This window comes from Pholcus phalangioides, unplaced genomic scaffold (assembly GCF_987345545.1).
Source record: "Pholcus phalangioides strain wild (caught in Gottingen) unplaced genomic scaffold, Ppha-v1.0 ptg000017l_1, whole genome shotgun sequence".
NCBI classification, from domain to species: Eukaryota; Metazoa; Arthropoda; class Arachnida; order Araneae; family Pholcidae; genus Pholcus; species Pholcus phalangioides.
In genome coordinates, this window is record NW_028301610.1 from 4,683,882 (window position 1) to 4,711,326 (window position 27,445).

Consider the following 27,445-nt stretch of genomic DNA (forward strand, 5'->3'; position numbering starts at 1 on the left):
GGTGTTAGGTGATGAAGCAATACACTTATGTGTATTATTTCATATACAGGGTGTCCTGTAAGTCCAAATGCGGTTTTTATCTCATCAACCGTTCGTGTAGAGGTATGTTTCTAATTTAAAGAATGCTCACAACGTGTTAAGGAATCACTCTGTGCCAGTTTCGAGACTGAAAATACACAGTGCGTCATAAAATAAAAAAAAATACAAATTTTTATACGGTCCCCCTCCCGTCCTCTAACTTCCAATTAAAAAATTGTTTCCTTGTCTCTCCTGAGGTCAACAAATAAATTCTGTATTTCTAAATGCAATATTCGCTCAGAAATTCGAATTCAAAAATCGTAGAAAAGTTAGGAAAGAACAGCATAAACTAACGGAAAATTCTTCTTTTCCTCATTTATGCTCCTTTTTCCCAACTTTGCCGATTTGAGAAGTTCAAATATACTTAAGCGAATACTGCACTTTCTTTTTTTAAATTTTTATTTATTTATTTATTTTTGATTTTCTGCAGGGCAACAACGTTCTAATTGGAAATTAGACCACGGTGGAATGACGAAATTATACGACGGGGGAAGGTTTAGATTTTTTTTATGACACGCTGTATTTTCACTCTCGAAACTAGTTCAGGGTGATTCCTGAACACATTTGGAATATTTTGCAAATTAGAACCATACCTCTACGATGAACGGTTGATGAGATGAAGGCCGCATTAGAACTTACAGGACACTCTGTGTACATATCTGTCATTTTCAAACATTTTCAGAGGGAGTGAGACTCTCATCCTAACCAGATCATGGCCCACCGCTCTGTCTCAATGAAGATACAAGTAAGGGGTGTCGAAGAAAAGACCTGTGCCACGTTCCCTCCTGGTTCCTCCCTCCTACTACGGCTTCATCGGCGGAGATACCCCCCAGCGTCAAAGGTGGAGTCGACTGATCTAATGTACATATGTATATATGAAGTGACATCATTACCATCTTGCCCCCCCCCCAGCAATAATGACCATGCCCCCCCCCCAGACTTCCAAGTCTATCTCCGCCTATGTACGGCTTCGTATGTAAGCATAAAAAACAACTGTATCACTGCCAATGCGATCCATGTTGATAATAAGGTGCGTCTGAAACGAAACTCTCTCAGACATACTCTATAAAAAAAACGCTCGCCTGACAAGAGGAGTGCGTTCCATGAATTTTCACGTCCTTCGATTTTCATGCTCACGTGTGCAACTGATGGCGCCATCTAACACCAAGCGAGAGAATCTCTAACGATGTCTAATTACAGAAAATATACACAAACGATATGCCCACACCTCATAGGGGAGTGAGATTTTTCAAGAGCACCGCAAGATATTTTGGAGATGAAATTCTATTAAAAGTCAGACTAGGTTATGATTCTCAACCTGTGTGTCTCGGAACTTTTGAATGATATAGCCAGAAACTCTCTCGGAATCAGATCGATCATCAAACCGACCATCATACATACATAGGCGTACGCAGAATTTTCTCGAGGAGGGTGGGGGGGGGGGGGTTCGGATTTTTTTCCTTCTAAGGGGGGTTTACGTTTTTCCTGCAAAATAACACTATAATCTTGGCTCAAGGGGGTGTTAGAACACCAACCCCCGCCCCCCCCCCCCTGCGTACGCCAATGCATACATAGATTTACCAATCATACCATCATTGGTACGTATATACGTTGATTTAAAAGGCATTAGATTAAATCCCGATTGGAAACCCCAAATCCAATCTTCACTGAAAATTTGCTAGGTTTTGGTGCTCTGTTAGATGATTTCGGTAATCCGCCACACCTTGGTGGGATATTTGCCGGATTATCGAAAGCCTACTGTAAAACAAATTGCAACCCTATATATATATATATCAGGCGCGGATTTAGAGCTATGTGTCAGGAGGGAGGACTCCTGGTCCCCAACGGCAGGGCTAGAGACCTGTCAGCCCTGCCGTTGGGGGTCTCGGCTGACTCAGGCCCCGTTTAGAGTTAACTTTTTTTCCACACTATAAATTCATTGTAGAGAGGCCTCAAAGATCTCAGCTTAGGGCTCAGCTGCAGAATGTGGGAGGAGCATAGGGTGACGAATTGTGTTTTACAAAATCTGCCTGTTGGCCTACGCAGGGCCGCAAACTAGATGCTTAGTAAGCAGGAGCAAGCATGCATTTTGGCGGCCCCCTAATAATATTTAAAGAGAGGTTTGAAGGTGTAATTTGCGTCCCTCTGGTCCGGCGGCTGGGCCACCAGACCCGCCTGCCACCCCCTCCCCAGTTGCGCCCCTGGGAATAGGCGTAAACTTGTGTTCGGTCCATACGGGGAGGATCTAGAGTCAAATTGTCAAATCTACACAAATTGTCATGAATAATTTTGCATTATTTCGCATTTTGTTCCGTATTTTCCGGGACAGTCCTCATTTTTTCTCCGTTCCGATTTTCCCGTTTTTTAGTTGAAGTTTTCTTGAGTTTGTTATCTAATTAAAAACGTTGATACAGGTAATATTCAACGGATTGATTGAACGAAATACTATCATGTAGAAGTTACGAAAATTTCATGAATTATCGCATTGGGGGAAATATTTCATATTTCGCATGGGGGTGCCCCCCCCCCCCCCATAGATCCGCGCTTGGGCCAATCGGTCCGAGCTCACTCGCCCCGCCCTATTACTTTCCATCATCTCCATAATATTTACATAAATATTGAGTTCGAGATTCCCCCCCCCCCGTTTTAACGTGTGGGCTCACCCGTGCACGGGCCATGGGCATCATAAAATTCTGATTTGGATTAAATTTTCGAGAGTAAGCATGTAAATTGTTAGGCAAGCATTGGTAGGGGGGTCTCTGGAAAAATCACTTCGCCAAGAGCCTATGATGCTCCTAAAACGACCCTGCCCCTTTCCCCCCCCCCCCCAATATTGTTGAGCCCCGTAAATATTTCCAATAACTTGACGACCATGGATAATGGGAAGAGCAATCTCCCCCTTTGGATCCGCACCTGCTGTGGAGTATATGCATATATAAGGCGTTCAGAGCTAAAGTGGATCAAGTCAATAAATTATACTTTTGAGATAATCAATGTTAAAGTTTATTAACACTAGTTGAATCCTAGTGATTTAGAGGAAAATTTTCTTTCTATTGTTGTAGTATTACGAATAACTTAAATATTGGTCATAAATTGAAAATTCAAAATTCTTTTTTTTGCACGTTCTTTCTCTCTCATTCAATCTAATTTCACACCATACTAAAGTCGTCGAACGTTCTACAACGGGTATTGCGGAGTATTTGCGCCATCTATATATACATATAGGAATGGAAAAGGTAAAATATTTTTCGCAATTGTTCCAAATGTTTGTTAGATGGCACCACCGAGTGAAGATCTGTAGCTGGTGTTGGTAATGTAGTCTAAATTATACACTAATGAGAGTATACATTCAAAAAAAAATTCCGGATCTATCAGAGCTTTTCACATTGCATTAGTGGTTAAAGCATAGGCAGCGATACGGGAAGGGCATGTCAAAGGTAGTCTGATGTACAGGGCCGCAACTAGATATTTTGTCACCCGGGGCAAGAAGGCATTTTGGCGCCCCTTGTAATGTAGAAGCAGCAGGTAAAGAGTGAATTCGGCGCCCCCTTCTGGTTCAGCGCCCGGAGCACCAGACCCGCCTGCTTCCCCCCCCCCCTAGTTGCAGCCCTGCTAATGTATGTGTATATATGAATTGCCATCATTGTGCCCCCGCCCCCAGACTAAAGTCTATATCCTCCTATGAGTTAAAGGGCCGTGTTTTATTTAGGCCAGGTGTAATGGTGTAACATAAATGGGGTGCTTACATATAAACAGATGCTACCTAATTTCAGGAAGATAAGCAAGAATTATAAAAATTAATCTCTACAATATATATATTTGAAAATATATTTCGAATTTAAAATTCAAAACATTTCGAGTAATTTCAAAATCTGTTTAAAGAAAAAGATGAAGTGTCCAAAATATATATAGAATTGTTCATTTAAATGAACAATTTTTAAAAAAAATTTTTAAAAATTATTTGAAGACAAAAATTTTAATTTGAGACATTTCTCTTTTTTAATAGATTTTAAATTTAGAAATAAAAATTATGATTTGTAACATAAAAATCATGAAAAAAATTTGTAAAAAAAATTCCCATTCATAGGGTAAAAAAAAAATCTTATTCACAGGGGTATCGGGATGCGGGTTTTAGACCTATGGGTGTTGGATGTTCAACTAGAACTTCATGCAGACACGAAAGAACAGGTGTTCCTGATGCCTCGAGCGCTGAACTAGAGGGGGCACAGTCTTCAACTGTTTCTGCTATCAGGGCCGCAACTAGGGGGGGGGAGCAGGCGGCTCTCATGCCCTGAGTGCTAGACCGAGGAGGCACAAATTTCATTCTGAAACCTCTCTTTCAACATTACAAGGGGGCATCAAAATGCACGCTTGCCTCGGATGTCCAAGCATCTAGTTGCGGCCCTGCCTGCTACATTACATGGGAGTGCCAAAATCTGTGTTGTAGCTGATGATGCTTTCAAGACAGCCCTAATAGCCAGCCAGAGCCACAACTAGGGTGGAGAGCAGGCTGGCCTGATGCTCCTGGCGCTGGAGCAGAGGGAGCGCTGAATTCACCCTTTAACTTACAAGATGTGTACTTTCCCTCACTAACAAAGTACCTAGTTGCTGCCCTGCCCACAGCATTTAGCCAACACTAAATATTAATTAATTCTTTAATTTTCAACAAAAAAATTCACATTTTGAAAAAGGAAAACAGTCAAAATAATGAAAAAAATTCTTTAATTTCAACTTCAGTTTAAAATTGAAAATGTGTTTGCATCTAATGATACATTGGTCTTCAACATCATTAGATAACATATATTTATATATATATAACAATCAATAAGATCTTTTGATTCATCACAGATAGAAACATGATTATTTTCACTCACGAACATATAATTTAAAATGTATAAAATATCCACTATATTTCAGCACTCGGATATCTTTAGAAATATACCTCTATAAAGGATAATCTCCCTATGGCACAAATTTTTCTTTTTGTTTTAGAATTTTTCCTCATATATTATTATTTCCTCTATGAAGAAGCTAACTCCCCAAGGGGTTGTTACAGAAAGAATGATGGTTCTTTCTTACAGGAGTGTTATATATATACTGAGCTTTTTTTTCAAATAAACTTCTCACATTTTAATAAACATTTAGTCATGCATGTTGAAAAATGTATGCGATTTATCTTGAAAGCTGAAAATAAAAATCAACTATATCTTGCACAAAAAAATGAGTGTAAAAAAGAAGACTAACACTTACAGGGAACACCAAAGTATTAGAATTTTGTGGATGATTATTGGCATAAGAGTAATCAGATTCATCAGAAATGAAGAATAACAAAAAATAAATAAATAGAGGTTTGGAGATTCACAAATAAACAAACATTTTGTACGGATATCTTTCAATAACATTCTGATAACTATTTTATCACAATTTGTGGCATTTGAAAAATTTACATAATGCCATAGCATTTCACATACTGTCTCATGAAATATGCCAACATCGCACAAGACAACACATTTACACATAAATGAGTAAGCATACTTTTTTGGCAATGTATGCGATCACAGTTAGAACACAATGCTTCCATTGTACATATATACAACACATATACATATATGGTTCAAATGTATTTATGAAAGTATGTACATATATGGTTTGCAAACCATTACTATTCATAAATGAATTTTTCCATCTTTTTCAGATATCTTTACTTCCATATGTTCAGTAGGTCTAATGCCAAGCCAGTCTTTTTCTCCAGTCAACACATCAACTAGTGTGAACCTCAATTCTTCTGGTTAAAACTACTTTCCTTCATCCAAAAAAAAACCCAGAAAAAACCCTCTTGTCTGTGAAAATCTCAAAAATCTTTCATCGTAACCAATATAGTGCATATCAATATTAATCAGTACAAATAAACAAATGATAGAAGTGTCAAAAAAGGTATTTGACGTTTCAGAGATTATAGCAAAATGCATCATTAGTTAACATTGGTACTAAAGATTTATACAGTATATAATCATAACTTGTATGCTTTGTGAGAAATGCACATCTGGTGGTTGGTTTTAAATTATATTTCTCATTTTCTCACACTTTATATATATAAATGTTTCATAAAAAAAAGGTTGAGTTTATTCTTGATCAAAATAACTCCCACTACGGAGATATATATACTAAACGTCATGAAATAAAATATCACTGGCAGCCAGAAAAATTATCAACGACAACCAGAATACAGTAGAGCCTCGATAATCTGAGGTGGATGTGATCGAGGCTACCTCGAATTATCGAAAAACTCAAATTTTCCAAAAAACAATAAAAAAAACTTTAAATGGTAGTTTTACTTAAAAAAAGACAAGCAAAAGTAATACTAGCATACTTGTACTGTATTTATTATTCTTGAATAAAATATAGAGATGCCATACGATTTGTTTCAAAAAATGAAGGATGCGAAAAGGAGAGATTGACTGAGCAGAGTTAGAGATGGGATTAATGGTGAATGATGCTGAAAAACTGACAGCTTTTCAACTGCCTTTCCAGTGATTTTACATAAGCAATTAGGGAACAATGCCATTGTCCACTATTACAAAGGAAACATTCAAACTTACTCCTCTTTCTCAGCAATCCCCCAAAATTAATATATGGACTATGTCCATTCAAAGAAATCTAATATTTTATTACACCAATTAGCCATTATAGGACTGGGAGCTGCCTGGTCCCTTTCAAACTCAAAATTACTGTATAATATACATACTATATGGTATTAATGAAAAATAATAATTAAAGAAGTTTCGTTCTTGAAGTGGAGGGAAAAAAGAGGGTCTCTCAGTCTCTCAAGAAGGAAATCTGAAATTTTTCAGTGCCTCGGATTATCCGGAAACTCAAACTTTCAGGATCAGATTTTTTATCAACAACAGCTTGCTCACCATTGAGAAATATTGTGGTTGATTTTGAATAAGTTATAGGTGGTTCAATGCAATTCTTTTCAAATTTTCATGCATAGATGTTTAGTCTATACTCTTCTCTAATATACAAATACAGTAAACCTCCTCTAATGGCCACCTCCGAACAACGGTAATCTCCAAACAACGGCCACATTTTGTTGGAACTGGATGGGTCCCATAGACTTAACATTACAAGACACCTCCAAACAACGATTTCTGAATAACGACCACTTTGGACAGGGAGTCAGGGGAAAAAACACGCATATCACTATGAGAAAAATAATTTTCAAGTTGATTTTAAAAGGAGTTTTCTTGCTCCCCGAACTTTTTGGGGAAAAAAAGATTATGTATACTTTCTTTTCTTGGGTACAAATACTAGATGGGTATTGAAGGAAGTGGAGAGGAAAAATTTTTGAAGAGGTAGTATAGGGGACAACAGAAGAGACCTGTTGTCAGCAATCTACTAGAGGGATATACAAGTTCACTGCACTTCCTAGTCGAAGGGGTGGTTCCATCCAAAAGAAATGGTGCTTGCAAATAGGAATAGAAAAGAATGTAAAAGAGAAATGTAAAGGGTATTAATTTTTTGAGAGGGATGTGTCGATCTTTTTTTTAAAAAAGAATGTATGTCAGCGCCTATGTCTTCAACTATTGGATTAGACTCTAGAAAGGTCTAGTTCATAGTTGCCCAAACTTTTTGTTCCATTGTGCCCCTCCTTCAACATATTTTTGTTCTTATCGTCCCCAACTTAAGCCAATCCCCATAGGATCCTATACTAAATCCATAGCTTCTGCAGCCCCTTGGATCATTCCATCGCCCCCAGGGGCTGATATCATTCACTTTGGGAAACACTGGTCTAGTTCAAGGTTCAATGTGAATGAATAACTATTTGGGGGTTGCTGGTACACCGTCTTGGTCCATATAAGTTTTTCTCGCTTGTTGTGTTCTACCTGAGCATTGCAAGCCTGAATTTTAGAATGCCATATACTGATGTAGATCATTAATCAATTAAGACAAGTACATGGTCGCTCATTTTGGTTTAAACAACCCACGGTTCTCTTACAAGTTGAATGGTGTCACTATCTTGGATGCAACTAGGGTCACTGATTTGGGAATTTTCGAGCGGCTTAGGTTTTCTGAACATTGTTCAGCGGTGGTCAAAAAAGCAAATAGAATGCTTGGTCTCATTTTCAAAAAGGTCTCTTCGCGTTCTCTTAAGGTGATTCTTCCGCTTTTCCAAGGCTTGGTTCGTCCTGAGCTGGAGTATGCTGTAGGGTTTTGGAGACCATACCTACAGAGGGACATAGAATTGGTTGAAGGGGTGTAGAGAAGAGCTACGCATGTCCTTATTGGCACACAGGGCTTGAGTTATGAAGAGAGACTTCATTTTTTGAATATGTTTACAATGGATGAACGCAGGTGTCTGGGAGATATGATCGAAGTGTTCAAAATTTTCAACAGGACGGATAAGAAAGACCATGAATTATTGCAGTACACCGTCAATTGACTGCTTTTACAAGGGGACACCAGTATCTATTGGTAAGTGACAATGCGAGGTTATGGTGTCTCAGGGAACTTTTTTCTAATAGGGTTTTTAATAAATGGAATAGCTTACCCCTGGAGGTAGTAAATTGTAACACAATTGACACATTTAAAAAGAAATACGATAAACATGTTGGGGTAAATTGAAAAGTTGTCCATACTTAGAATAAGACAACCATAAGGATTCTTATGGGCATTGTATAATATTTCATCATGTATATATATTGCTTGTAATTGCAGTTTTAGTTGGGTTGCTGTATTTTTGAAATATATGACATCCATATTTATTATGAGCATCTTTTTCTCAGCCACCTCGTTGGGCATTTTGCCTGTTGTGGTGTTGTATTTGTATTTTTGTATTTGTATTTATTATATTATTATCAAAATACAATTATATATTTTAATAATGAAAATAATAATAAATTATATAACTATCGTAATTATACAAATACAAATACAAATACAAATACAAATACAACGCCACAACAGGCAAATTGCCCAACGAGGTAGCTGATTTAAGAACATCATGGATCCCCAAGACCCTACCTACTACTGCTACACCACACATGCACCCCCCCCCCGCGGAACCCCCCAACGAATCGGTACATGCGGGAATGTGCGTGTACGTGTAATGCAACCTGACGTAAAGTTTGTTTCTGTGTAATGCTTGTTATGTGTAGTGCTGTCATCTGCCCCCAGTTTTATTAACTATGAGTGAAGTGTTATGGTTGAATGATTTACCGTTGTAGGACTGTTGCTCTCTGTGGCGAGACTTTTTAACGGGGAGATCGGCTCGCATTTGCGCCTTGAAGTTGGGAACCACAGAAAACCAACTTCAGCCGACCACCACTGTGGGGTTCGAACCCGGATTCTCGCATCACGAGTCCGGCACTATAACCACTCGACCACCACAGCGGCTGAATGGATTGTCATGGATTGTCATTACAGAATGGATTGTCATTTCACATGCTAAGTACGTTCGTCACAAATTTTAGTTGCTTTCTTTTTTCCAGAAATAAAACTACCTCTCCCAATAACTGCCACCTCCCAATAGCGGCCACATTTTCTCGATCCCCTTAGTGGCTGTTGTTGGGAGATTTTACTGTACAAGGCCACAACAGACAAAATGCCCAACGAGGTTGCTGAGAAGAAGATGCCCATAACAAATATTCATGTCATATTTCTAAAATACAGCAACCCAATTAAAAGTGCAATTATAAAAACCAAAACTATGTATACGTGATAAAACGTAATACACTGCCCACAAAAAATGTATTTATGGTTGTCTTATCTAAGTATGGATAGCTTCTTGATTTACCCCAATTTGTTTATCGTATTTCTTTTAAATATGTCAATTGTGTTAGAATTCACTCTACCTCTGTGGGTACATAATTCCATTTTTTAAAAACCCAAAAAAAAAAATTTCAGTGACATCACAACTTGGAGTTGTCCCTTCCCCAGTAGCACAACGATATGATTAGGATATTGTACCAATTCCAGTCCAACATCGTAATGCTGAATGAATATTGAATGTCAGAAATTTTTACATGTCCGATATCGAACGATATAGTAAAAATGTATTCACTCAATAAACGCCAAAATATCTTTTTTTCCCTCTAAAACCGTTTTACTCTCATTTTTACAGCATTTCATTTTGAAAGATAATATTTTGTATGATAATTAGTCTCTTTTGAAATAATCTAAATTTCTCTATGTCAAACTACTTCGACAAATGTATGCCATTTATATGTTGAATGGTATCAAAATCTCATTCTATATCGGTGTGCTACTGGGGTTACCAATTGATACTTTTTTTTTTTTACCAATCAATACTGATGTCCTCTTGTCAAAGTAGTTGATTGATGCCGCATTAATAATTCATGGTCCATCCTATCCATCCCATTTAAAATTTTGAGCACTTCGATTATATTCCCCAACACCTCCGTTCTTCCAATGTAGACGTATTCAAGAAATCAGGTCTCTCTTCATAGCTCAGCTCAAGCTTTGTGTACCAACAAGAGGTCTTCTCTGCACCCCCCTCAACCAAAACTATATCCCTCTGTAGGTAAGGTCTCCAAACCTTTACAACACACTCCTGTCCAGGACGAACTAAGCCCTGGAAAAGTAGAAGAATCACTTTGGGAGTATGCGAAGAGACATTTCTGAAAAAGAAACAGAGCATTCTATTCACTTTTTGAACACTGCTGAACAGTGTCCAGAAAATGGAAGCCACTCGTCTTTGAGAATTTCCAAATCTGTGACCCTTGTTGCATCAAGGATAATGATACAATTCAACTTGTAAGTAAAACGTGGGCTGTTCAAACAAAAATGAGTGACCATGCACTTGTAATGCTAAACGTCATGCTCCACTCATTTGCTCATGCTGCAATCTTGTTTAAGTTGATCTGGAACAACTCCCTATTGCTTTAATTCCCAAATACCCCCATTAGCTTCACATTATCTGCAAATTTTGATACCCTGATCGAGTATATCAATAAAAAGTGAAAAAAATATGGGGCCAAGGATGCTTCCTTTGCTTGCATCACTTGTCCAATCAGAGAATTTCCCATTCATCATAACCCTTTGTGACCTATAGGTCACAATTCCAATCTCATGTAAACGCTTCAAGAGTTCTTGAGCTTCTCCCATGTTGGACCAGGGAGCACATCAAGCTCACTGGATGATAATTGGGCATGGCTTCTGTATTACCCTTTTTAAATATCAGCACCACATTAACAAGCTTCCAGTCCCTTGGGACGATATCCTCAGCAATGCTAATCCTGTAAATCTGTGCGACTGGCCCCACAAATTCATTAGCACATTCCTTAAGGACCCAAGGATAAACATCATCTGATCCTTGCTGTGCTTGCACATACATTCTTTAGAAGATTTACTCCACATCTTCCACTTGAATATTGTTGATGATTTTATCGCCCCATGTAACACCCATACATTGAATATCATTTTCTCTATTAAAAAGTGAAGTGAAAAATCATTTAATGCACTACACATGCTTTCATTATGCTCTGCCCCACCCTTCTAACGAGAGGGGGGTCAACTGTTCCCTTATATCCACTATTGACATACATGAAAAATGATTTTGGGTCAGTGCCAATGTTATCTGCCAACCTAGATTAAACTTCTTTTTTACTATCCATCTCTTCAACGCCCTTTTTTTATCAGTAAACCATGACAGGTCACCTTGTCCACTTTTATACTTTCTGAATGCTTTTTTCTTTTAAAGATGAAGATTCTGCATGCTATCCGTGCACCTGAGGGTGGCGCAATATACAAATATGCTTTGTATGAAACAAGGGTATGACGTCATGCAAAACAGAGGACAGCTTTGTACTAAATTCTTCCCATGACTTGTCACCCCAATCGGTCATTGAAAATTCCTGCTACCCTTTCTCTCACAAAAATCAAAGTTGGTTCTTTGAAAACAAGGAATCATTATTCGCCTTTACCCAAAGAAAAATCACAGAGAAAACTAATGACACAATGATCACTAGAAGAAAACTTGTTCCCCCCAAAACATGCTCAACAAGATTCTCGGAACTAGTGAGAACTAAATACAAAATAGCAGTACTCCTAGTGGTTTCTGATACCTGCTGATACAAAAACTATCAAGCACCAATTTAATAAAGTCTCTTTCACATATTGATCTCTAGTTGAAAGGTTCTCCCAATTGATGATACCTGGATAGTTGAAATCCCCTAATATAACAATCTTCTTAGGCTTACACATGTAGGAAATTTCATTATGAAGTTTGGTGATGTAGTTTGGCTCCCTATTCAGTGGATTATAACAAACCCCTACAATAAGCTTTTGACGCCTTTTGTTTTCAAGCTGAATCCAAGTAGTTTCAGTATCCTTAAGTCCCTGTACTCTGACAGAGACTCACTAATATTTATTCCTAACACATAATAATATACTCCTAATACATATACACACCAATATACTTTCTAATATATATAATGTATTAGAAATATTTTTCTCATCACATAGTGGAGCAACTACACTTTTATCATAGCAGAAGTTGAAATTTTATGAAATAAAAAAAATATGGACTTTTCCCTCACATTTTAAAATTTCAGAAAATTAATTTCTTAATCCTATGTTCCAGTAGTTCTCAAAGTGTGAGTCACAGCTCCTTGGGGTCTCAACAACCTTAGTCAGGGGCATCGTGATGACCAGCTAGTGAAAATGATATTTGCCTGTTTAGTGCTTGGAATTTTTTCTTTTTACAGATCATTCTGGGAAGCCACAGATAAAAAATGACTAGAAAACTATATATCGTTGGTAAATGTGTGGGGGGAGAGAGAATAACTATATATATATATATAACACTGTTATAACCTCATTGGTGCATTGTTAAAACAAATTTATTTTACATAGAAAAGTGATAGTTCAAGTTATGAATTCACTATTAGCACTGAAAAAAATGTGTATATGAAGATGTATCACAATTTACAGAGTTCATAAATCTTGTATACTTTGATTATTTTCAAAGCCCTTAATTGATGTATTGGATAAAAAATTTCAAAATTCTTACCACATTCAGTTGCGACTTGGCATAAGTATTGTTTGCCTTCATATCTAAAATAACATCCTTGAGACATTTATGTATATAAATGTACTGGTCCTTATAGGTAAAGAAAAAACAAAAAAAGACGTAACTAAAGAGCATAAGGAATATGAATGAAATTCACGTATTTCTGATTGCTGTTGAAGACTAGCACTTTTACTCAACCAAGATACATATCATACATACAAAAATGGGAAAAGGAAAAAGCATCAGCACCTAATTAAACATAAAACATAATACAATCAAAATCGAAAACTTGATAGATTACAAACTGCTATCTTATAAATATGTGCAATGTAAAACAAAGGTATTTTTAGTGTGATAAAGTCTGCGAGAAAGTATCCAATTTCAACAAATAAATATGCTAAACCCGCAGATTTCATTATGAATTGTCAGCTAAGTAATATCATACTGAATGAATGAATGCCAGAACTTTGCCACTGGACTTATCCCATAGTAATATCATACTGTGAGTCTAAGTAAAACTGTATAAAACATAGTTTTTCTAGATATGCTTTCTCCTTTCCAAAGTTTTAGTAACTGAAATTTTGTTGAAATTTACATTCTGTCAACAAATTTCAATGAAAACAATAACAGTTATGTTTTGTGAAATATATATTTTTTTAATCTTACCTCTGTTTGCACCATTTTTACTCTGTACCTTCTTAATTCTAAAACAGTGTTGTAAACATCAACATGATGTTTATTCTGAACCTGATGGAACAATCTATCAGCAGCTATAAAAGTACCAGTACGTCCAACTCCTGCACTAAAATACAAACATTTGTAATGTAAAAGTCTACAGGAAAAATAGTGAATACTTCGCAACAGCTAAATAACAGATCACTTCAGTTATTTGACTCATTTGGTACCGATTCAATAGAATTAAATTCATAACATGATGATTTTGCAACATCTCTTTTAACATGGTAAACAGATATATTTTCAACATGGTAAACAGATATATTTTCAACATGATAAAGATCTGTTATTTTGCCAGTAGTTTGTCCTCTGATAAAGTAAAAAACATTTACCTGCAATGTATCAAAATTGGTGTAGTTGCATCATGAGGATGGTGTTCTCTTACAGCTTTCACAAAAGTAATTAGTTCATCAGAACTTTCTGGACAACCGAAATCCGGCCATCGAGTAAAATGCATGTGTCTGAGAAATCTTTTCCTAGAACCCTATTCACATGATGTATAAAACATGTATATGAACTTGATACACATGTGTATAAATGTTCAGCCTAAAGAGTTTATGAATAAAGGTTTTTATGAATTTTCAAACATGCTATTCTCACATAAAAATATTACTAAGTATAATTTTGAAAGTCCATGCAAACTTACCAGATCAACTTCAAGTACCCTATAGATAAAAGATGGAAGTACATTTTCTGATTCCAAATGAACTTTGAGATCACCATAAAACTCATCTTCCCCAACTTTTGAGGGCCAGTACTGTTCACACTTTTTCTATAACATAAAAAATTCCTTTCACAGTGAAATTCCTTTACAATATCTTATATAATGATGATTGCCTATACAGCAATATTATTCTCTGGTGCTAGCACACTTGAAATAGTGTTAATATATCATACAATATGATTAGTTCTTTTTAGCAGTCCTTTGAGTATCGTTATACAGGCTGATTCAAATTTCTTGTCCACAGAACTATCTTAACTATTGACTTTACAAGTATACTTCCAATCATAAGCACTGTAACCTTTGGGCTGAGGCTATTTCACCTCCCCTCCTCAATAAGTTTTGTGAGGGGTGGTTGAGCCCCTTCTCAATAATTACTGAATATACAATGCAATGCGCGCGCACCCCTCCTCCTCTTACATATGTGCTTGAGTCTCGTATATATGGTACGACTGGCAACTTTCAGCCCCCTCAATGTTTTCTTCATGTCAGCGCCTCTACTTCCAATTACAAAAAGTTTTCTCATGACATGTGATTTCTTAAAGTGTTGTTGTAAGTTTTTGGAGGAGATATATCAATAAGAAAATATATGAACATTTTATACAGGCCCTGTGTGCTATAACTTCCAATTAATGAAATGTAGAATCAACTTCAAAAAGTCATTTCAGAAAATTCAATATTTTTAAATAGAATATTTTGAGATATTTGTACGTTGAAGCATTTGTAGCCAATGATTGAGGGTGTGGTTCGCAAATTCAAAAAACATCAATTAAATCCAAAGTGTTGTAAAAAATACTGTAAAAAATTTAAATGTCATTTTAACAAAAAAAAATGAAACCACCTTTCATTTGTGTTTCTCATGTGCCCCAGTGGTATAGAGTTTGAATTTCCTGTGCATTCGTTTCTATCTGCGAAAGATATATTCACCACACAGTGTTTTTTCCTTTTCATTTCACTTCTCAGTTTTCATAATTTTAAATACAGAACCTCGATTAACCATGCTAAGGAAATTCCAATTTCATGTTCAGCTCTTCCCTATCCATGTTGTTGTTGGATGTTTTTTATTCATTGGTTATGTAAAACTTTGTGAAGGTTGTGATGAAAAGAAACATTTCCATTTTGAAGAACTGGATTGTGTCCATTCTTTCACAGAACTGCCCCTCCCATTCTCAGAATCGAACTCCCATGTTAATGAGTTAAAACAACAGCCCCAATATGCACATATAAGAACCAGAAATTGTGTGAGTGTCCTGGGGCAGTCAGCACTTGAAGATTTACAGCCAATTACAGAAAATTCCAGAAAGTTAGTCAAAATGTATTGCTTTTTTGCAACTAAAAGATAAGGGATAAGGCACAAGAATGGTGTAACTTTGGATGTGGCTATGTGACAGCTTGGCTCATCAGCTAGACCAGTGCTATTCCTTGTTTGTGCCATTCTCATAGTACATTTTATAACTGCACAAAATGGCTGACAGGAAAAGAATAACAGTGTTTTTTGGCTATCCGTGATCACCTTACCCAACATTAGCCCAGATAACTGAGGTTCTACTCAGGGGCGTAGCCAGAACTTTCATTTCGGGGGGGGGGGACCAAAGTGACAGAACAATGGATTTGGCCATCTTTTTCCCTTTTTTCGGTCATTTTCTCACATTTCGGGGGGGGGGACCAGACCCCCAAGTCCCCCCCCCCCGGCTACGCCCTTGGTTCTACTGTATTTCTGCCATCAATGAAACCCAGTATATTACTAGTGTGGCTATCCTTCAATTAAACTAATTTTTTATATGTTTTTTTCACATAGATAATATGAATATATACAATGGATAGTCATTTTAAACAAGTAAAATACATAAATACTTTTTCTCCAATTTTTTTTATTTTAAATCATTTTTTTTCCTCCTGGTGGTTTAACTATGTTTTTTGATTACCAGTGTTCACCTTCCCCATCATTAGCCTGGATAATCGAGGTTCTACGTTACTTTTCTATAATGCAAAATAATTTTGTTCAAGATGATGAGAAGTGCCTTACCCAGAGAGTGATGAAAACCTTTTTTTTAAAAAAAACAATGTAATAATCTAATCAAAATAAAAATCAATAAGTTGAGTTCAACAGACTGACAGAACAGCAAAACATGGTAATTTTTCATCTTTATTATAATTTTAAATCCATAGTTTTAAAAAACTTTAGTTCTAAATTGTTATCCATAGTTTTAAAAAACTTTAGTTCTAAATTGTTATCCATAGTTTTAAAACTATGGATTTTTTTTATAAATGATTTTTTAGAATAACTTCTTCATTTTGATAATTGGAAGTTATAGCACTGGGTCTGAGAAAAAAAAGTAATTTCTTTTATTCTTTAAGTAAAAAACAGAAAATATAAAATTTTAAACAACTGAAAACTTTTTTGAAAACTTTTTGTAATTGGAAGCAGTGTTCACTGATATGCATCTCAATGCATTATTCACACACACTAAAATTCAATTTTGCTCCTTCAAATTTTAGATAATTTTTTTAATAAACTTATTTTTCTGTTTTTCATTAAAAAATACCTGTCTTTTTACAAAACTACCCTTTAAAATTTTACAGAAAAGTGAAATTACTCTACAAAATTATTTTCTCGGATAACATTGATTTGAAGTACTTAGTTACTTCTAAAATTTAACAGTTGCAAGAGACTTCTGTGGATAAATAATTTGAATCAACCTGCATAAGAGTTTTCCTCTGGTACAAAAATGGTAAACTCTCCAATATTTGAACATCCTTCGAATACCAGAAAGTTTATTTTTGGAAAGAATCAGGATAATAAAAAAAAGATTTTATTTCTTTTTCAGAGGAATTTCAGCATTAGTTATTGATTTTACTAATAGCCATTGATGATGTTGATGTGAATTTCTTCAACAGCAAATATTGAGGTAAAGGGGGAGGCATAATTTCTTTCAAATTAGCAATAACGTTGAATTTTATGTTAATAACTCAATACAAATTACCTGAATGTAGTGAAAATGTTAATTTTATTTGTTTAAAAAACAGTGCAATAAATTTTAACTTTATTTTTGTCATTAAATTTTTAAATGAGTGCATATTTCAAAAGTATTTAGGTTTTTATTTATTTTTATTAGAGTTTTTTAGGGTTCTATTCATTTTAATATAATTATTCTATGTAATCATATGGAAAACTGCATTATATATAGACATTCAAATTTTATTTTGAAATTTTTTTCACAATAATTTTTGTCAACATTCTTAATTAGTATGTAAATACATATGTTGCATTCATGTACACAGAGCAATGTTTACAGGGGTGCTGAGCAGGCTATAGCCCATGGCAGCAAGTTCAAAGTGGCAAATTTTAGTAATTGATGGTCAAGATCAAAGAACATTAAATTAGAACGGGTAAAGGGTGGTAGTGTATTTGAATAGCCTGCAGGTGGCAAAGCCATAAATCCACCTGTGATCATGCAATACTTTTACCTTTCCTCGCTCAGTACACTGTGCTAGCATAACTATCATTACAACTTTCTGTTCCCAAATCATTCGCCAAAAATCATTGACTGTTATGGGTAAAGGGCCTTGACTTGCTATGTACTCCTTCTCACCACAATTACCCTGTAATGATACATTATATTTAGATATAAAGTCATAATACATGCATTCGAATGTACTACTAATGATACTATTAATTTCTAACATACAGGAATATAACTAGCATTAATATAATCAGATCCTGGCCCATCATCCATTGGCAATAGTTTCACTCTGGAATGATCAACTGGAAGAAGAAATAACATTGTTCAAAATAATAATAAATAATAATAATCATATATTATTAAAACATGGTAGTAAGAAAACATTTTCAAACATTGTCTTAGGCTTTCAAGACCCACATACAATGAAATATATGAAGCTTCGAGGATATTAGACCATTGTCCGAAAAATAATCTTCCTAGTGCAGGGCCACAACTAGGGAAGGGAGGCAGGTGGGTCTCATGTCCCAGGTGCCAGACCAGAGGGGGAGCAAATTTTACCCTTTAACTTCTGTTTCAACATTACAAGGGGGCGCCAAAATGTGTGCTTGCCTTGCTGATCAACCATCCAGTTGCTGCCCTGTCCTGACATCACTTCTGACATTGATCAGAGCCTGACACATCCAGTCAAACAAGCCAATACAATTCTTCTGCACTCAATCAAACATCAGAGTAATCAAATATCAGTTCACATGTCAGTGATGTTGGACACATCAGTCCAATAGACAAATATCATCAAATCAACAGGCCAATATCACATCATGTCCAAGTTTGAATTTCTGCAGAATAAGTAATCACATGCTACCTCATAATGTAAAACTTATTGTGTGGGATGCCAGCAATGTAACACTTCATTATTGAAGGCAGGGCCGTAACTAGGGGACCAACTGCCCCGGCAGCAAAATTTAGGGGGGCGGCAATTTTAAGCTGGAACGAAGAACACCATTATAAAATTATCAAATTTTAAAGTTGTGGGGCAGCAAAATAATGTTTGCCCCGGGTGGCGAAAAACATAGTTATGGCCCTGATTGAAAAAATATGTGATTTTTAAATATTTTATTTCTAATTAATTTTATAGTTAATGTACACCAGAAATCATGCTTGAACTTTCAACTGATATTGAGAAAGTGTTTCAAACTTCACTGAACAATAATTTATAAATCAATTAGTTGAATAAGAATAAAAAGAACATAAAAAATAAACTCACAAGGTAGAACATTCATCCAACGATTTTTTTGTCTATTTTCTTCAGTCTCTGCAGCAGTGCATGGTAAGTTTGAGCTGTTTTTTTTCAAGTTCTATTCATAAATGATTATTATCGATAAAAAAAGTAATATGAATGTACAATAAGTTTTGCTAAAGTTTTATTATAAGTATCTTTTATGTCTAAAGTTTAAGTGTATATATGTTTCTATTAATCTCTTACATGTATATAATTCTTGTAAAGAAAACTTTGAGTTTTATACTTATTTAGAAGTTTGAAATTACTGAGCAAATTTATATCAAAATACTAAAATGAACTTTGAAAGGAAATGCTACAAGAAACTATATGTATCAATATTACACTGGTAAACAAGGTTTTTGTTTCTTGGATGCTGAGTACTCTTTCTTGTGTATTTTTCGATGCTGATTCTGAATCCGTCGTCAGAAATCATCCATCAGGCACCAGTTTTCTGCAATTGCATTTTCCATTGTTGCGGGTTAGCCTTACCAGCCTTAATACACTATACTTAGAAGATCAACATTTTTAACTTAATAATGGGTATTATGAATATTAAAACTTACCTCATCTGACTAAATATTATGGAATAGTACATCAAGATTCTTTTGAGATACCTCTGATCATGTGCTAGCCATGGAGACAAGGGAATTACGAGATCCTTTCACCCTTTCTAGGGAATTCCTGACCAAACTGTCCACGGTTTGCTCATCGACAAAAGCAATTTGAGTACCTTTTTTCGAAGGAAGACGACTTAGTCTATTGCAATGATGTCGATGCTCTGTACGTTGCATTGGGGCATCAGTATAATCCCCTAGAGTGGAGGTTATTCATAGATTCCTCTAAAACCAGCTTGAAAGCAGTACTTTTGCACAATGGTAACGAAAACCCCTCCATTCGCATCACTTACGGGGCCCACATTAAGGAGACATGAAATTTTTATTACAGATAGTTCAATATGAAAGACATGCCTGACACTTCTGCGGAGATTTGAAAGTTATTGCCCTTGTACTCTGTCTTCAACTAGGATATACCAAATTTTGCTGTTTCTTGTGCTTGTGGGACAGCAGAGATAGACAAAACCATTATTTAAAAAAACAATGGCCACCAAGAAGAAAGCTCGTTCCGGGAACCAAAAATGTCATTAGTCAGCCCCTGATGGATCCTCAGAAAGTCTACCTGCCACCTCTACACATTAAACTGGGATCGATGAAAAATTTTGTTAAAGGAATGAATTGAAACGGCGACGGTTTTAGATTTCTAAAAAACAAATTTCCATGGGTCAGTGGTGCTAAAATCAAGGAATGCATATTCGTTGGCCCTCAAATTCGAGAATTAATGAACGATGCTGAGTTTGATGCCACCCTAAATGAGCAAGAAACACCAGCATGGGAGTCATTCAAGAAAGTAGTCCAGAACTTTCTTGGAAATAACAAGACAGACAAATATAAGGACCTTGTGGAGGAATTACTTCAGAACTATAAAGCTCTTGGTTGCAACATGTCACTGAAGATACATTTTCTTCATTCACATTTGCATTTTTTCCTAGAAAACCTAGGTGATGTCAGCGACGAGCACGGTGAGCAATTCCACCAGGACATATCCATCATGTAATCGCATTATCAAGGCAAGTGGCGCCCAAACATGCTGGCCGATTACTGTTGGACATTAAAAAGAAATATTCCTGCTGCAAAATACAGAAGAAAATCATGTAAAAACACCTTTTGAACTGCCATTAATATTAGAATTTAAGCTATTTTAAGTTGTAAAGAAATGCGAAAAATATACATTTTTAAAAATTTTAAATGTGTGTTGCTCAAAAACTATGCCTGACACACAAATTCTGAAAGCAGATTCGGAATCAGTGGGAAAAATACTATAAGAATGACCCTATTTGATCAAAGAAACATGAAAAAGTGAAATTTTGTTTACCAGTGTTATCTCTTCTCTCAGAAAATGATAAAAAGGCAAGTTTTTACACAAAGTAAAATAATTTATCAAGACCATTAGTAATTATGTAATATTAAATAAACAGTAAAACTTGGCTAAATGAAGAGATATTGGTGTTTCAGAGAAAGAAAATTCATCTCTGCTCTCACAGGGACGTGGACCCTGGTCTCTCTCGTTTGCCAGGCGAGTACTTTACCAACTAAGCTATGAAGACAGAATTCTCTCCCTTGGAGTGTATGTATATATGCTGAATGGCTCCATGCAATGGATGGTGGCAACATTCTGCTAATAGCTCGCAAATGACATCAGGGCCACCAAATGGGGACAAATATGTAGAAAGACATCACTCTCCCCTGTTAATACAACAAATGTGGAAAATTGGCTGGATGAAGAGATATCAGTGTGAGGGAAGAAAAATTCATCTCTGCCCTCATGGGGGCTCAAACCCCAGTCTCTCATTATAGAGAACTCAAATGAGACTGGGGTTTGAGTCCCTGCGAGGGCAGAGATGAATTTTTCTTCCCTGAAACACTGATATCTCTTGATCCAGCCAGTTTACTGTATGTGTTGTATTAACGGAGAGAGTGACATCTTTCTACATGTACATATCTATGTGGTGGCTCTGACGCCATTTGCAAGCTATTAGCAGAATGTAGCCATCCTCCATTGCATGGAACCATTCAGCATATATATATATATCACGTTCCAGGAGGATAGAATTCTGTCTTCATAGCTTAGTTGGTAGCACTCGTCCAGGCAGTCTCTCTGTGAGGGCAGAGATGAATTTTCCTTCCCTTAAACACCACTATCTCTTCATTGAGCCAGTTTTCCATATCTGTTGCATTAACTGGATAGAGTGATGTCTTTCTAAAATTTAATTGTTTCAAAAATGAAGATGGGTAAAAATAAATATGGAAGGAATGTTTTTTCTTCATTGAAGCAAAGTGAATCTGAACTAAAGTTGGATACACATGCAGCTTACCTCATATTCTATAGAAAACTTGAGAGCGGAATCAGACATCATAACATCTACATGATCAATAAATTCAGACAGATCTAATGCTCTAAGTGAATAAAGAAATTAATATATCTCTATGAAAGTTATTATCACATTAAATTGAACAAAATAAATTATTATACCACAATGATTTTTGCACAGGAGAAACACTGCAATTAAAAATAAAGCATGTTATGACTGATTCTTATCAAAACAAGCCTGAACATGTCATTTATTTATAATGTTCAAAGAAGCATTACAAAATAAATGACCAGAGATTATCCCAGAAATTTCAATATACAGTAGAAAATCTCTAATCAGGACTCATTGGGACCTGGCTGATTCTGGATTAGGGAATTTTCTGGATTATAGATCAAGTATTATTTATTTCGTAAGTTTCCATATCTAAAGCAGTAATTTGCCTACTAGAGATACATTGCATTGATTCATATTTTTTATAAAAAAATTATTAGCAAATCAAAGAATATATGAATAATAATATGTAAAAAATTCTAGTAATTTGCTTTTTATAATTTACATACTATTACAACTGATATATAAATCACTTTACTTATTCTTATAAGATATTTTTTGCTAGAATCACACTGAACACATTGTTTATTTTCTGTTATTTCATAGTTGTTTTCTATCTATTCACGGATTTTGATAAAGAATCATAATCTCTCTCTTTCATAGTTTCAATGGTTCAATAGTCCAAAACACTAAGTAAGAAACAACTTATTGCAGTCAAATCTCTATAAGTTGAATGTGCAGCAGCCGACAAAAACTTCAAGTTATTGTTAGTTTGACGTATCAAAAATTCTGATTTCAGAGTGGGGAAAAAAGAAAGATTTATTAAAGTAACAGTGGCTATTTATGAATACTGTATCAGTAAAACATGTCAAACTACTGGAGATGAAGAAATTTGAATGATAAGTTATTCTAATTTATTCATACTTAATTATTGAACGAGAATATTTGGAAATAAACTAGACATACATACTGTATTATGGAAACATATTCCGACATGATATATGTATAAATGAAACAAATTATAAATAAGGTGTATACAAGATTATTTTATGTGACAAAATGCAGTGATTTTTTACTGTCTCTCTCTCTTTTGTCCTTCTTTTGTGAGAAAGTCATTCACTTTTTTGCAAGCAGACAAATGAATCTGTTAAATTCTATTGCTAAATGGTGAATTCTATTGCTAAATGATAAATTATATTGCTAAATGATAAATTATATTACTAAGTGCTAAATTGCATTGCTAAATTCTAAATTCTCTATTGCTAAAATAATATTTTTTAAAATTTCTTTCATTCCCAAAAACTATAACTTAAAGGAAAAAACTTCAAGTTAATGGAAAATTTTAACATTAAAATAAGAAAAAAGTTCTGGGGCTGAGTGAAAACTTAAACATATATTCAAATTATCGGAGTTCGACTTACCACAAATTGACTGCATTTGAAATTTTCAGTGTTCCTTTATCACTTTCTGAATTGATTCTTCTTGATTCCAAACCTAAATTTTGTAATTTCCCACCTTTAAATTTTTTAGCAACCAGCTTGTTTTTATCAATGCCAAATATTTCTTCAATACCCTTGTATTCTAAATTCACACTTATTATACTGCTGATATATCACAAAAAGATAGAAATTCTGACATTCAATAACACATTTTTCATGTACGGTAGAAACATTGAATTTGGCATCACCATGTGTTTTGGCTCCACATTGTGCCAGCCAATTCTTTAAACTTTTTTAAAGTTTCACTTTCTCAAACTTGTGCAATACTCTAATCTGCATGCTGTATTTACAACCCATAGATATGTACTACCATTTGAAACAAGAATATTTTGAAAATGTTTTTATGTTGTTTTCATTTAAACAAAAAGAAATATATGCAAAATGAAAATGCGACAACAAAAAACTGTTGGAAATGGTTTTGGTAAAAAAAAATCAAAGGTGTTAGGAAAAAACAAAAAAACCTAACAATGTGTTCAGATTAAAGAGTTTCTACTGAATAAGGAACTAAAGAGACTACAGTCATTTGAATCTCACACAGTACTGAACAAATACATAACCTGTGCAGAAATCAAACTATCAGCTAAAAAATAGATAGATAAACAGGATATCACAGAATCATGCTTTGACGAGGTATATATAATGCAACTAAGGGGAAGAAATATAAAATATATAAAACGCTTGAACCAAGAAATGAAGAAGGAAAGTGGTATAAATCACTGTATGAGTATCTCTCTCACCTTATTTATTTCATTACACTGAAATGAAAAAAAATTCTTTTTGAATTTCATGATTTTCTCTTCCAAAAACATTGATTCACACTCATATCTTTAATGATAAGGAAACCTTATTTCTGCCAACACATGAATACAAAATAATGCATAAATTGACCTATCTGACAAGTAGATCAGCCTATTGAAATTTTCCAACGTTTACATACTGATCTGCATTCAATTATTGTAATTCTCAATTGATGAATTAAAAATTAGCAGTAAAGAGAAAATTCAAAAAGGCAGTAAAAAATTAACATACATAATTTTATACATACATAAATGAAAAACAAGGGTATAAAGTAGTTTAATACCCAAATTTAGCTGCATCAAAATTGCCATCCCATTCATTATATCCATCAACAGAGTCTGGTTTGTCATTTTCTGAAGCTTTGCAAAAAAAAATTCTAAAGAAAAAATACACAATGAATATAAAAATAATTTGAATATTTTATTTTTATGACTTGGAAGGAAGGCATTAACATTCTTAGATCACTATTAGTTAACTTCTTTACCATTTCTTTATACCCGATGTTTCATTATTTCAATACAATACATATTATTTATTTACTCCCATTTTCATAATTCATTAAACATATATAAAATAAAATTGATTAATACTGGCTTTGAGCTTCTTCACTCCCATAAGAGTCTTTTGTTCTGTCTCAATAATCTGACTTTATTCAAGTTAATAAGCCGAACATGATCATTTTAATACTTCTCAACAGCACAGTTCATACAGAAGTTAATTGAAGAGAAATGGATATTTCTATCAATTTTTTTATCTAGAAATCAAAATATTTAGACCCTGTTATACAGGGTGGGCAAAACATCCATAGAAACTTTAAAAATGAATTAAAATCGGAAAAAAAACCGAAATAAAAAACGGTTTGCAGGGTTAGCATCGTTAGGTCACAGGAATATTTTAAGACAGGAAAAAAACTCAAACACAGCCCATAGGTGGCGCTGATACAAGCGACTTCGTGGAAATTAGCAAATGAGATGGTTATAAGAACTTGTGCTTTTAATCCACAACCAGTTCACCGTTGTAAACCGTGTATGTGGACCTGCTGCACTCTGCCGTTGCTGGATTTGTGACTCACCTGCAATGTGTTATCCCCTGTGGTGGTGATCATGTGGAATACATGCTGCTGCAATAAACGATTTGGGGTCATTCTGTTCGTTATTTGAATATTTTTTCTTTGACTTGTGTACATCAGCCCCACTTATCGCCTGTTTTTGACTTATTTTTTTTCCTGCATTATTAATAAATAATACAACAAATTTAGTACTGGTTCAAAGTTTAGTGCTTAAGTATGATAACTGAAAAATTAGAGTAGACAGTATTGAAAGCTACATATTATTGTTCTCAGGGCCAATGCTGGACATTTTTCAAGTGTAAGTGAATGATATTTTGATGATATTACCTCCCCTTCAGTTGGCACCCTAAAAATTCAGCAGTTTTGGTTAATGCCTTTTGCAGCTACGTGGTTTGCAGGATTCAAGATCCAGTCCTGATTGTTCCATGGCTATGATTTTTCTTTTTCACAAAGTGAAAAGAGTGCATTTTTATGAAATTAATTAGACATATTTCTGCGTTAAAGTTTGAATTTCCTTTCTGTGACTATAATGTACATTCATATTTGTTGTTCTTTTCTCCCTCCCCTATGATAGGCTTTCTGAATCAAATTAACATGATTAAACTACCAGATTGATTCTGATACATAAATCATTTTTAAATTTCAATGCACTAATTCATTCTTGAATTGACTTGATATAAAAATATGGATTAGCAAATTTTTTTTTTTATTCAAGTAAATGTATTTACATATGAATAAGTTCTACTTCTATTTGGGTTTGTTTTGAATCATACATCAATTAATCAGTATGCTAAAGCAAATTACAATAATTAGTTCTATGGTTGGACAAATACAAAATTAATGATTTTTTAATCAATTTTCACTTATAATTCAATCAATTTTGTAAATCAAATAGTGAATTATCACCAATAACTGATGAAGCCAGTTATAAAATTCAGCAGCATAAAAGCATTTTTAAGTTAAATAAAGTAAAATTTTTTTCCAAAAAATTGAAGCAAGTCAATGTACTAATTTCTAGTTCAATGAATATAAGTTAGAATCCCTCATGTATAGCATTAAATCACGATTGTAAAACCATCATTAATAATCAATATTATCAGTTTATTCATAGATCAAAATGCAATGATATCAAGGTATACGAAAAATAAGGCCAATTTTCAAAGAATTTCTAGATGACATGCTTAAAGTGTATGAACAAATTCTAAATCATTATACAAATACAAGGGCCAGATCAGGCAAAAAGGGCAATGAGGTGGCTGAAAAAGAGACATCCCATGTAACTAAAATACAGCAAACCAAAATAAGAGCAATTACCTTGAGAAAACAAGTACACACTAAAATAAAACAAAAAAAAAATGATTATGATAAAATAAAATATGCTGCCCATAAAAAATTATGGCTGTGTCTTATCTAATTATGGATAGCTTCTTGATTTACACCACTACGTACTTCTTTTTAAATGTGTCAATTGTGTTAAAATTCATGACCCCCCCCCCCCCCACAAGGGTAAACTATTTTATTCATTCACAACCCTATTAGAAAAAATTCCCTGCACCACCACAACCTGCAATTGTCCCTCACCAATCTATCAACTGATGTTCCCTTGTCAAAGCAATCAATTGATAGGGTACAAATAACTTGTATTCCAGGCACAGATCCAGGGTAATATGTTGGGAGGGCCGATTTACCATGTAGGTTTGTTGGAGCGTCCAGTATTTTATGGAACAGACAAATTTTTTCCATGTTACTCATGGCTCTTGGGAGAGGGCGATTGCTCAATTGCACCCCTCTG

The 27,445-nt window shown here is 34.8% G+C and overlaps 1 protein-coding gene across 2 annotated transcripts in view; it reads right to left on the bottom strand.

Annotated features, from left to right (window-relative positions):
* Positions 1 to 5,193: 5,193 nt before the first annotated feature.
* Positions 5,194 to 27,445, bottom strand: part of LOC149072130 (phosphatidylinositol phosphatase PTPRQ-like) — a 76,952-nt gene continuing 54,700 nt past the window's right edge. The window contains exons 15-24 of one of the 2 annotated variants that reach the window (XM_089247425.1): positions 24,868 to 24,960; positions 22,240 to 22,321; positions 19,296 to 19,386; positions 18,257 to 18,333; positions 18,036 to 18,170; positions 14,493 to 14,618; positions 14,179 to 14,330; positions 13,778 to 13,913; positions 13,112 to 13,201; positions 5,194 to 5,881 (exon numbers count right to left, since the gene is read on the bottom strand). In XM_089247425.1, coding sequence (XP_089103551.1) covers positions 5,855 to 5,881; positions 13,112 to 13,201; positions 13,778 to 13,913; positions 14,179 to 14,330; positions 14,493 to 14,618; positions 18,036 to 18,170; positions 18,257 to 18,333; positions 19,296 to 19,386; positions 22,240 to 22,321; positions 24,868 to 24,960 — 1,009 coding nt within the window. In that variant the 3' untranslated portion in view covers positions 5,194 to 5,854. Of the gene's footprint in view, positions 5,882 to 13,111; positions 13,202 to 13,777; positions 13,914 to 14,178; positions 14,331 to 14,492; positions 14,619 to 18,035; positions 18,171 to 18,256; positions 18,334 to 19,295; positions 19,387 to 22,239; positions 22,322 to 24,831; positions 24,961 to 27,445 lie in introns of those variants that run through there. The other variant, XM_089247426.1, reaches the window with a different exon arrangement.